This window comes from Octopus sinensis, linkage group LG20 (genome assembly GCF_006345805.1).
Source record: "Octopus sinensis linkage group LG20, ASM634580v1, whole genome shotgun sequence".
NCBI lineage: Eukaryota > Metazoa > Mollusca > Cephalopoda > Octopoda > Octopodidae > Octopus > Octopus sinensis.
In genome coordinates, this window is record NC_043016.1 from 13,670,485 (window position 1) to 13,683,486 (window position 13,002).

At 33.1% G+C, this 13,002-nt stretch overlaps 1 protein-coding gene across 2 annotated transcripts in view; it reads left to right on the forward strand.

The window, feature by feature from the left end:
- LOC115222551 (putative oxidoreductase GLYR1) overlaps positions 1 to 12,712 on the forward strand; it is a 64,422-nt gene extending 51,710 nt beyond the window's left edge. For both annotated transcript variants that reach the window (XM_029792816.2, XM_029792815.2), the window contains 5 exons: positions 1,334 to 1,435; positions 2,752 to 2,914; positions 4,733 to 4,912; positions 5,308 to 5,432; positions 11,005 to 12,712. In XM_029792816.2, the coding sequence (XP_029648676.1) occupies positions 1,334 to 1,435; positions 2,752 to 2,914; positions 4,733 to 4,912; positions 5,308 to 5,432; positions 11,005 to 11,079 (645 nt within the window). In that variant the 3' untranslated portion in view covers positions 11,080 to 12,712. The remainder of the gene's footprint in view (positions 1 to 1,333; positions 1,436 to 2,751; positions 2,915 to 4,732; positions 4,913 to 5,307; positions 5,433 to 11,004) is intronic.
- The last annotated feature ends 290 nt before the right edge of the window (positions 12,713 to 13,002 follow it).

Consider the following 13,002-nt stretch of genomic DNA (forward strand, 5'->3'; position numbering starts at 1 on the left):
GTCTGTAGCAGATTTCTTGATAATGTTTGTAAGAGTCATTCACCTATCTTTCTGAAATGATGGGAAGCGAAGGAACTGAAGTAGGCAAATATCCGTGTGAATCTGAATTTTTTTTATGTGTTAGGAAGACTAAAAGAAATAGGTAAATTGGTAGATTGGTAGATTGAGAGAAAATGAGATAGAATGATAGTTAGGCCTTTCTATAGATTGGTGCCACTCCCAACTTTATTTCCTGATAGCTTTCAGAAAAGTGGGGTTTTAACTTTCAGATGTGTTATCAAGGCTATAGCTTTACAATTATATTGATGAAATTAAGTGTTTGTGTGTGTGTGGGGGGGGATCTTTTGGAAATTGTCCTTCCCTATCCACAGTTTGTTATCATTAATTTCCATAACTTTAGCACTTTTTAAACTCTGTTCTTCAGATTTATATGTTTGAAACAGCATTATGTAATCTACACATTTCTGCAAAGTGTCGTTTTTTGAAAGGGAGTTATGAAGAAACAAAGATTTTATACAATTCCTGATATTAATTTAATTGTAAAAATGTAATAGGATTTTTTAAAACATTGAATGGGTATGAGGGTCCAGGAAAGTAAAATAGGAATCAAAGGGGTTCCATAGGGGATAAAAGGGGTTGAGAACCTCTGATCTACACCTTTAAAAATGTAATATTTCATATTAAAAACAAACATGCATTTTTCTTAAGCTTTTTTTTAAATAAGAAATTTCATCTGTCTGTTTACCAATGTATTGGAATTATGATAAATGACCACCACCACAACTCTGTTTTCACATAACTTTCTAGTTATGAAGAAAAAAAAAGAAGTGTTTGTAATCTATTGTTATGACATTTTTTATTTAAAATAAGGTAAACAATAGAAAGAAAAAAAATATTTAAGTTTTCTGCTGAGAAATTTTTTGAATGGCTATTTGCATTTTGTTTACTTTGTGTAATAAGTTATCTCTTTTAAAATAAATTTCCTGTTAAAGATGGTATTGAGAAATGCAAACAATTTGGCAAGAGAAAATAAAACAGACAACTCTGATGTCATATTCATATATATATATATATATTATATATATATATATATATATATAATATATATATATATATTATATATATATATATGAGAATTTGTGAACTGAACTAGAAAATTGTTGGACTTAACAATCATTCAAAAAGTATTTGATTAGTCTCTTAATTTTTAACATCTGTTTCATCTGACCTGATGTATGTAATCTTAAATGTATTACTATTCTATGTTGATGGAAATGTTAGCAAATAATCTATGAAGTGTTTTTTATTGTTTTCCTGAATTGCTTATTTTCAGGTTGTGTTTGGTAATTGTGGTGTGATTCAAGGAATTTCATCTGGGAAAGGTTATGTTGAAATGTCTACTATTGATGAAGAAACAATCAAAGATGTTAGAGAGGTATTGTTACAGTCTAACTTTTTATAATGTTGTGTAGATGTTGTTAGATATATGAAAGGACTTCTACGTTTCTTTTTCATGCTTGTGTTGTTTTTTTTTAATCAAGATATTTGGGAATAGCTAGGACAGTTATTTTTATAGTCATTCTCTTCCTACTTGTAATAATTCAACTGTGTAGGTGGCGATCTGGTAGAAACGTTAGAACGCTAGACGAAATGCTTAGCGATATTTCGTCTGTCTTTACTTCCTGAGTTCAAATTCTGCTGAGGTCAACTTTGCCTTTCATCCTATCGGGGACGATAAATTAAGTACCAGTTGTGTAATGGGGTCGATGTAATCGACTGACCCCCCCCTCCTGAAAATTTAAGGCCTTGTGCCAAGAGTAGAAAAGAATAATTCAACTGTGTTTCAGTTAAAGTCATTTGGATGAACTGAATGAAACAAGAAGAGAAATATTTCATCTTTGACAGCTTTAGTTGAACAAATTAACCTCAATGTTTATTCTATTTAAAGTTTGGTATTTATGTTTTTGGACTCTTTTGCTAAACTGCGAAGTTATAAGGGATGCAAAATATTAAAAAAAAAAAAAAAAAAGGGCATTGGTCAGCCCAGGGCTGCAGCAGAAGATACTTTTCCATGGTGCGACACTATGGTTGCAAAATGAACTTTTTGACCATGCAAGAAAAGTACATAAATTGAAATTAGCTTTGTTTGATTTAAAAGAAAATTATGAATTCAGAGTAGATTTCCACATTAGCAATGGATTCATATCTCAGTAAAATAATCCATTCATTTGAATCATCATCATCATTGTTTGACATCCGTTGGCATGAGTTGGACAGTTTGGCAAGAGCTGGCAAACTGGAGAGATGCACTGGGCTCCCAATTGTCTGCTCTGGCATGATTTCTACAGTGGGATGTCCTTCCTAATGCCAGCCACTTCACATTGTGTACTAGGTGCTTTCCATGTGATGTCAGCAGGGATGCTTTGTATGTGACACCAGTACCTGTGGGGTTGCCAGGTAGCTTGCAAGACACAGACATCTCAGCTGAGAATATGGATTTAATATTGAGTTGTATGATTTATATGAAGTACCAAAGTGATGGAGTTTTCACTGAAACTTAATTGCATTAAGAAACTCAGTTTGTGTTAGAGGGATGCAGAACACTAGAATATTATTCACTTTTGCAATCTTATTTTGTACAAGAATTTCATATTTCCTCTGAATAAACAATGTATATTTTCCTAATTAAACCCAATCTTTAGAAAACGTCTTTTTAATATCTGTTCTTAATTTTCTGTATTTGCTTCACAGGCTGTTGTTTTAAGAGGAGGGAGATTTCTCGAAGCTCCTGTGTGTGGTAGCAGAGTACCAGCATTGGAAGGACAACTTGTTATTCTTGCTTCTGGCGATAGGAAGCTTTATGAAGATTGTCATTCTAGTTTTGAAGCAATGGGGAAAAGATCGTTTTTTCTAGGTATTACTTTTAATTTCACTTTTAACAATATTCTTCTGTACAGCTGTTCCAATCAAAAGCACTCTAGTTAACATGTTTTAAAGCAAATAACGAACTCTCTATTCTAAGGAAGTAAAACTAATTCCTTCCTCATTTATTTACGTTTTAGAACATTTGCTATTAAAAATCCATGCATGTATTGCTGACTTTTGTAATATATGTTTTTGGGGGTTTATTTTTTATCAAAACTATCCTGTATAACCTGGGCATGTTGTTTCTTGTAAATTTTGTAATGAAAATGGTAAGGGAAATTGTGTGTGGTCTGTGTGGTTGTATTTATAGTAATCTCATCAACTAGAGAAGAGCTTGTTACGATATTGTTTGATTTGGAACCAAATCAGCAACTGTAAACCTTTCACTTCAAAGCTCAGATTTGAAGAAACTACAGAAAAGCTTTCTAATTGAAAATGAAAAATGAAGCAGTCCTCAGGATACTACTATGTTACAAGTCTCAAATCTGTGATATCGGAAAGAAAAAGAGATGCAAACTAGTTAGCACATACCATTCAGAATGTGCAATAAAGCCATATTTATGTGGCAAAAAATAAATAGCTATAATGGTTAACGTGGGTTATTAGATTGCCTATACAAATGTAGTGTTTGGAAATTAAGTTCTTGGTTTTCCTAATATTTATTGAAGGGATCCTGATTTAGTAATAGGTTTTACTATTTTTCTTGAAAAACTTATAATTTTTTAAAGATTTATTATATTGAAATTATTCTATATTCCTGTAACACATTTACAGTTGCATTAGAATAAAGCAGAAAACAGTATTGTTTTATTTATCAAAGACCCTTTTTTACCTGGTCCTTTCTCAGTTTCTACTGATTCAAATTGAAAACCAAGAAATACAAAAAAATTATGTTCAGGAAAATTTCTTAAAATTGAAATAAACCACAGTAATGTGAGGTTCCAAAAAAAAAAAAAAGACATCACATTTGGGAAATATCAGTGGCTCTCATGGTATATTAAGAATATAGTGTGGGAAGTCACCAGTGGCCCCCATGGTGCAAGTTATGATAATCTTTTCCTATATCATGTATTTACATTCTGTAATGATTATTATTAACATTGATGCACAGGTTGCTGAATTTTCCACCTACTCTTCCATCAAAACTTTTTTTTTTAAATGGTTAACCAGTTTTTGGATGACATTTTATTCAATAATTTAATCAATGGATTAAAGGCAAATCATTGGAAATGATAACCAGTGCTCCAGTTTTTCATCAGATGATTTGAACAAAATATTATCTGAAGAATGGTTGGATACTGACACTTTTGGAAGAACTGTTGATCCAAAATTCATGGTAGCAGTCTTAAACTGGTTGCTGAATTAAATTTCACCTCCAAAGTACACTGTTTAGCTTCTGAATTTTATTCACAAGTCTTTAGTTGACACAGAACTTTGGTACAAGACATGTTTAATGTGCCTTTCATTGTAATTGATTCTAACTCTATGGCAGTTGCAAAGTAAGCAGCTTAACCATGCTTCCATGTCAGTATTCAAAACATTTTTGGCTATGGACAGACAGATGTACCAAATGTATTTGTGTGAATATAAGAATTGTTTCCAAGGTTTCCAAGATTTAGCAGTTTGCTAAGGTGATCTAAATAATTACAGTGTATAGAGATAATCTTGGTAATTTCAGTTTGAAGTGTGAGTGGTAATTGCAAAAGTTGAAGTCATTGCTGCTGAAATAATAAAGGATAATTATGTATGTATGTTGTTCATCTACCAATGCACATCCTCTCGACCTTTTTACCTAATCATTTTGCAGGTGAGACTGGTATGGCAACTCGCATGAAACTTGTCGTTAATATGATGTTGGGTTCAATGATGGCAAGTTTAGCTGAAACAATGGCTCTAGCTCAGAAAGCTGGTCTGGAGCAGGAAGACGTGGCAACAATATTATCCTTAGGTCCATTAGCTTCAACTACAGTTTGTTACAAAAGTCAAGGTAATTACCTTTGTATTTTATAAGTTCTACTGATGTTTTATGACCACACTTGTAAATCCTATGACTCTTCATCTCCAGTAATTTTTATTTTGCCACCATTGACAAATATGCATCAAACAAAATCAAACTCCCTGACAAAGGTTTCCAAATTCGAGCTTTTCAATTTTATGGATTGATCGGAATAATATTAGATAGTTGTTAACAAATTAATTGAGGAAAGAATTTTAATACTTTCAATTTGTATTCTCAGAAGGATAGCCAGCTTGAAAGCTAAATTTTATTTTATTTATTTTTTTTTTATTTTTTTTTTTTTTGTAAATTGTATTTGGAATATATGAATATATTTTTTTAAAAATCTAATGTAAGTTTCTGTTGAATTCTGATTTCTATTTCAGCCATAATGAATAACAAACATGATCCACATTTTCCTTTACAACACCAGCAGAAAGATCTACGATTGGCATTAGATTTGGGTGACAGAGTCGAACAGCCTCTTTATGTTGCTGCTGCAGCAAATGAGGTAACTTTTCTTTTTTTTAAATTACTAAATGAAACTCTATTGCTTAGCACATTTCATTCAAATTATAAACTACTCATTATTCAAATTAATGTGGCATTCAGTTAGAGGCATCCCTTATTCATTCTTGAAAATGTTTCTGTAAAGCAAAAACCTATTTTCCCATTGGTTTCCTTGTTATAATAGATATGGGCATAACTTAGTGTTTTAAGAAATTCACTTTGGAATGAATGGCATGGCCAGGGTGTAGAGCCTTCTAGTGGGGATGTGGGTTGACCACTATCTTTTAAGTTAAATTGAAAGATGGGAACTGAAAGAAGCCTGTTTGTGTGTGTGTTGATTTTGTATAGCCCCAAGACTTGATGTGTGTATGCAGTGATTGTAAGCAAAAAGCCTCACTGTTCATAGTGTCATTTGTTGAAATGACTGGGGATTATTATCTTGCTTGAAAACGTATGGGTTGGTGTCGGGGACGGGGCAGCCAAATGCAGAGAACGTGCCTCAGTGAATTTAATCTGGCCCAAGCAAGGATTGAAAAGTGGATGTTAAATTGACTGAATAACTGGTGGCATGTTTCAATGGAACTCCTTTTTTCCAAAAAAAAGTAGAGATAGAATCATTATTATGCATGAAAATACCAAATTTTGAACTCTGGGAATGATATCCAAGTAAGGGTTTCAGTTTCATATCTCCAGCAGGATTCTCTCCTACAAATGAAAAGGCCAAGTTTCAACAACATTGTACACTTACTCTGGTGTATAACTTTCTTTGGCTATAATGTTCTTCAGCTCATCAGAATAATTAGTAGCAGCCTCTGCATCAGTGCTACCTGCTTCACTGATCACAATAATGTTATGCTAAATCCAATGCTTCTTAACTTTCAAACAAGACCTTTACTAGCAAGTAATGGTTTCACACCAGAAGTTGCATGTTAACTTTATGCAAATTATTATAAAAACTTTTAACCTAATTTTGACCATCATGTTTATAACCACATTGCATTCAGTTTAGTCATCGATCCACATGTTCAGGAGCCATCCCGTTTTAAGTGCATCATCAGAGTTATGAAAATTATTGCCTGAGCATTGAATGGAATAACTGTTTGAGCCCATGACCTAATTTTATACTCACTGTTACATGTTATTCATTTTGTAGCCATTACAGTGTTTAACCCTTTAGTGTTCAGATTATTCTATCAAACATAATGCTTATTGATTCCCATTGATTTGAATTAATCAAGCATTATCTCATATCTTCAAGATCTTGATGGTGTAATTACCTAATGTAGAATAACATTGTAGGGTAGGTGTTGGGGCCTGGATCTGGTCAGTCTGAACATAAAACAGATGAAATATTTTGGCCGGATATGGCCGGTTTAAATACTAAAGGGTTAAGGCTTCTATAATGTGGCAAAACATCTAGTTTAACATTCAATATAATTTGTTTTTTGCAACTCCTTTTTGCGCTACTTCCTTCATTTACACTTTGTGAACTGTTTCTAGTTATACTGAATATTGGTAGAGTACTATATCTTGGAGGAATGAAGTGGAAGAAAGAACTGTTTGGTTTCATTAAAATTAGCAAGTCTGAGGTCAGTTGAACTGGTGTGCACTTGTTGGGGAAGGAACAATGCTAGTAAGTGTGTTGGCCAGTTCTGGGTGCACTATGTATTGTGCTCTCCACCTGTTTATCAGGACTGCCTCTCTCTCATTAGCCCCACTCCTGCAGACTACTCTACCATATGATACCTCTTGTCACCAACCCCAATCATTGACAGCTATCGTCTTTACTGCTTCTTGTCCGTCTTCCACTATCTTCTACATTCCCCCTATTCTCTTCACGAGCTCCTTGCTCACCCACTTTTCAGCCCCACCCATTCTGACAGTCTACCTCCTCATTCTTCTTCTCATACAATCTTGCAACTGATTCTTCAACTCATTTGTGCCTAAAGGAGCCACCTAAGTACCTTATTGCTTTAATCTGTCACTTGCAGCCCCTACTATTCATTTTCTCTTTCTCCCCTCCCCCTACAAGGTATGAGTAGCTATGCAGATCCTCTACAATATTCTATTCTGCCCCTTGCCCCTTTATAGTGCAATTCCCATGATCTCAGCGTGAAATTGTCCCCGCTTCCTCTGTCCTATCCCAGTTTGTAGTTTTGTAAGCTGTCTGGAAATCTAAGTGGTACAGATGGCATGTAAAAAGCACCCAGTTCATGCTGTCAAGTGGTTGGTGTTAGGAAGAACTTACAGCTGCAGAAACCATTCCAAAGCCAACATTGGGAGTATGGTGGAGTCATTGGACACATCAGATCCTGTTAAACTGGCCAACCTATCCCAGTATGAAACACTGATGTTAAAGGAGGAGGAGGAGTTGAATTAGTGCAAGTACTAATGTGCAAACTAATTTCATTTAAAAAAAAGTTTTACATTTTATCTGAGTTACAAGCTGTATTCTGAAATTAGGAACCTTAGTGATCTTTTACAAATTGGTGAATGAGATTTTGTAACATAAGAAATGCCAATATTATCTCACAATTAGATTTTAATTTTATCACAGGTTTATATTTATAGACATTGTTCTGTAACAATGCATGGAATAGATTTTGATATTGCATAGCATTTGTTAAAAATAAAATCACAGTGTTATAGAGCACTTACAATAACATTAGTATGATGTTTCATTGATGTTAAATTGTGACTGTAGGGTTTGGCTGATCACATTGACTTTAAGGACTTATAATGTATAATATAAATTGGACATGGGCGATCATTGTTTTCTTTCTTGCCTTGAGGTTCCCAGCCAAATGGCTGGGTGGATTCGCGTGAAAAATGGCACACATGTGGAGACGGGTACATAGATTGGAATGTGGTTTGTATTTTTTCCTAGCCCTCATAGTTACCAAGAAAATCAATTAAAACTTTTTCGAATGGAATTCCCCTGTTTGTTCCGCCATTAAAACAACCAGTTGCTCACACAGCCAGCATATACCATTTTGCTAGCAACAAGGGGAGTACAGGATGACAGTCAACCAAAACTTTCGCCATGTTTTCTCTCTTCTTTCACCTCTTTCTGGGATTAATAATCTTAATCTTTAGTTACAGTTTCTTATTCAAACTACATAATAGGCAGAATTGTCGGATTAAGACAGTTGGGTGTTTTGAGGGAGATTTGGTTGCTATTTCTACCAGATCTAGCTACCATGTAGATGTCTGAACTTAATTTTCATTCACATATTTGCATTTCAAAAATTTAACATAATCTTTTCCATAAATCAGCTATTGTAAAAATTTTATACAATGAGCATGCGCGCATGCACACATACACACACACACACACACGTCCATTTCATATATCTTTTAATTTCTGCTCTCTGCAAATAAAATTTTTATGGATACAACTGCTTACAAAAATAGGGATTAATGCATAATTTCTTTCTATGTTCATAATTAAATAAATGTTTTAATGATTAAACAGAGGTCTCACAAACAGACTACGTACAAATTCGTTCTTCACAACTCTTGATACTGTTTTCTGACAAGGGGTGGGAGTCAGGAAATTTGAATACAGCTGGAGGCTCCAATCGAAACAGGGGACCCGAAATTATAGGGTTGAGAAACATTGTTATAGATTATGCCTAACTGAAAACGATCAGACACATCATCCAAGCAGTCCTGGTGGAAAATTTACAACAGGGGTCTCCAAAGTTGTTGATATCGACCCCTTGGGGTCAATAAATGCATGCCTGCTTTATTATTATTTATTTTCTTGTACATGCCTGGGGGTCGATGGTCTAAAAAGTTTGGGAACCCCTGATTTACACAATTTGATATGCGTAAATTGAGAAACAAGTGTGTGTGTGTGCATGCATGCATGTATAAATGTACAATGTAGATATGTTCGATCCTATTTTTACCATTATTCTATGATAACATATTTGTTTTGCAAGATTCTTGATGTGAAATTGTGTGTTGAAACTTGTTGTTGTATTTAGGAATGGTCATTTTGCCAGTTTAGCCAATAAAAACACGTGCACTATATATTTGGTGTTAATTTGCTTCAGCGTTATTTATTTTTTACATTAATCTTAATCTTATTTCGTCCAGAGTTCTTTTGTCACACTTCTGTGACCTCATCAGTGGTCCTTTGCTTTCTTCTTTCTTACAAACATGTATAAAGAGGAGATACAAATATTACAGGCACTTCCCCCCACACACACACTAACTAAACATAGACACACATAGAGGTATACGCATGCGCAAATGAAGACATATACAATAGGAATACAAAATACAAAATGGCTGACCGTTAGTAAGGAGAGACACAAATAAGAAAGAAGAAAGCAAAGGACCACTGATGAGGTCACAGGAGTGTGACGAAAGAACTCTGGCCGAAATAAGATTAAGATTAATGTAAAAAATAAATAACGCTGAAGCAAAGTAACACCAAATATATAGTGCGTGTGTTTTTATTGGCTAAACTGGCAAAATGACCATTCCGAAATACAACAACATCTATGATGATAATTTTCTTTGTAAACCACAAGGTAATCTAGCTTCTGACAATCCAGTCCATATCCATATTCACAACTGCGATCGGCCCGATGCCATAAATCGACAAAACTAACATAATCAATGTGGAGACCCTTTTCTATTAATTTGTAATCTTTTTTGAGGGGTTCATAATTACTTTCCTCAGTATTACCTGATGTTACTGTTTCACTACCACATATTGTTATACGATCAGTTTTATCAGCATTATATATATTTGTTTCAAGGGTAGAATCCTCATTTATTTCTAAGTAATTGTAGCAGAAACCCTTCGATCTGCTTTGACTTTTTGTATAAAAAAGCTTCAACTTATATTTTTCCAAGCCTTCCCTTACTACCTGAAAGTCAAGGTTTTAGTTTGTAAAAAAATTTACTTTTTTTTTTTTTTTTTTTTTTTTTTTTTTTTTGTGGTCTTCAAAGCTGTCCATAGGCAATTATTTTACTTATTTCTTTATTGCACATGAATGGGTGTTTAGAATTTATTGAAGTTCCTGTGATTATACTGGCTCTGATTTTCTTCTTTCTTTTACTTGATCTAATAGCTGCTGTGTCATATTATTTGGATGTTTCTATTGCACTTTACGAAGTCGATTTAGTATTTTAAATTTCATTTGTAGAGAAAATGACTTGTTTGTGTTTGGTCAGTTGAAACTAGTATTCAATCTGGAAAGTATTTTAACAGAATATAAGAAAACAAAACTATTGTAGGTGCTACATTAGTGTTCTTTCTACCACAGTATCATAGAAATGAAAGGAAAGTAAAATGGATTGAAAACCAGAATGGAACTAACAAAACAAAGTGGAATTTTCAAATAGCATACACATAAACAAAAGACAACTGAAACTAAAACTGTGCCAAAGTAGAACTGAAAGACAACTGTGTGTGTGTGTGTGTGTATGCATTGTGTGTTGTATTGTAAAAGTTGTACGATTAAATTTGAAACATTTATTTTGAAATCTCTTTAAAAATATATATGTACATGTAATGTTGCTGTAATAAATTTTGTTTTTCTTTTCTTTTTCAGCTCTATAAAAAGGCTCGGCGTTTGGGTTATGGTGAAAGTGACATTTCTGCTGTATATCGTGCCACTAGTGCCTAATTCCAATGTTACTTTTTGATAGTGACTTCTGCCATTAAATCTTAGAATGTGTGTATTCATGTTACAATTTCTAAAAAAAAAAAAATATGTGCTCATAAAAATGACTCCCGACACAATGTAATGGTAAAAATTTTCATTATGACAGCATTCTTACTAGGATATAAACAAAACATCATTTTTACTGTATGAAATAACATTATTATTGCATTATTGATTTCTCTGTCTTAACACTTTCCTCCATTTTGTAATATCATACTATTTTCTAAAAGTCATTTAATTTCTTTCTCATTTATTGTCTTCCTGTCTAAATGAATTTTTTCTTCTTGTGAGTTATGGAAAGTATCATAGAACTACAGTGTATCTGCAGTTATGGTGCTGTTACTACTATTACTACTACTACAACTACTACTACTATTATTCACCTGGTCAAGAGATCTTGTGTTCTGCTACAATCACATTTGCTGTGAATAGGAAGAACTTTTTTGTCTTCTGGAACATTTCATATTCACATCAGTTTTAAAAAATGAAAATATTAAGAAAAGAAAAAAAACACAACAAAATATATCATCATTTCATTGAAAGCAGAAGGAAAAAAAAAAATGATTTCTAATCATGTTGTGTATATAATAGCATAAATTAGAGATTCTGTATGTAATATTCCACTGTTTTCAAATCAGTTTCTACTTTTATTTCTCTTACATGGGAATCTTGTAAAAATAGATAAGATTAAATGTATGTGTGTGTTATTTTTGATATTCAAATGTTACTTCAGCTTTCTTAAAATGTGTCCTCAGCTAAATGTCTGCAGCAAATGATCAGAAAGTATGTGTAAACTGAAAAATTTATTTATGAAATATTTTTCATCCATATTAGTCTTACTGCAATTGTTTTAGTATGAATTTCTATTGAATTTGTTCTAAAAATTCCTTATGGCTATGATTTTTATTCAAATTCCTCAGTTCACTACATGAATTTATTATATCACTTGTATGTTTTTGTTTTTTTTTATACATACATTTTCTTCCCCTGCAGATTTAAATATATTTGTTTCTGTGTACTTTGGGATATTCACCTATCATTTTTCTCACTCCATATTAATAGATATATAAATTTCAGTTAAAGACAAAAGTTGATCCTTGACTGAATTAGTAAGTGAATATGCAAAAAAAAAAAAATGTTGGTTGATAGGGAAAATACTGATTCAAACGTGCAACATGAGCTTCATAAAGTTTGTTCAGTCGTTTTTATGGTTCTATTGACAAGTCGTATTGTTTTATCATTGTAGACAAGTAGACAACATTAAAGCTAACTCATTAATTCATACTTTTTATTCGTGTGTTTGAGATTTGATCATGATGTATCACATACACGTCAACATAGGAAGTTATCTTCTTTTTGTTAGTTCAAATTTTATTTTATTTTATTTTTTTAAGACAGGATATTTTTTCGTAGTTGTCCCTCCATTTTACACAATGTCCTTTTCAAAAGTTGTGATTCAAAAATTTCAAATAATTGGTTATTGATCACTGTTACTTTTTGAATCCAACAGCTAATATCATTGTTCACTTTATACAATATTGAACTTCTACGTAAATAAAATGCTGCTGAAAAACAGTGGAATTCTCTTCTGCTACATTTGTTTTCTTTTCTTTTTGACTTTCATTAATGTTATCTCTAATGTACCTGATACTTGCATGATATATTGATATAGATGAGTTTGTTTGTGTTACCCTACCTTTCTCTATTTTATACCTTGCTATACTTTTCTAATTGCCATTCGATGACGGGCACAAGCACCATACGAGTGCGATTGTTACTGGCACTTGTGCCCCGTGCTAGTAGGGTGCTAAGAGTACCATCTGAGCGTGATCGTTGCCAGAGCGGCTAACTGGCTTCCGTGCCGGTGGCATGTAGGAGGCACCA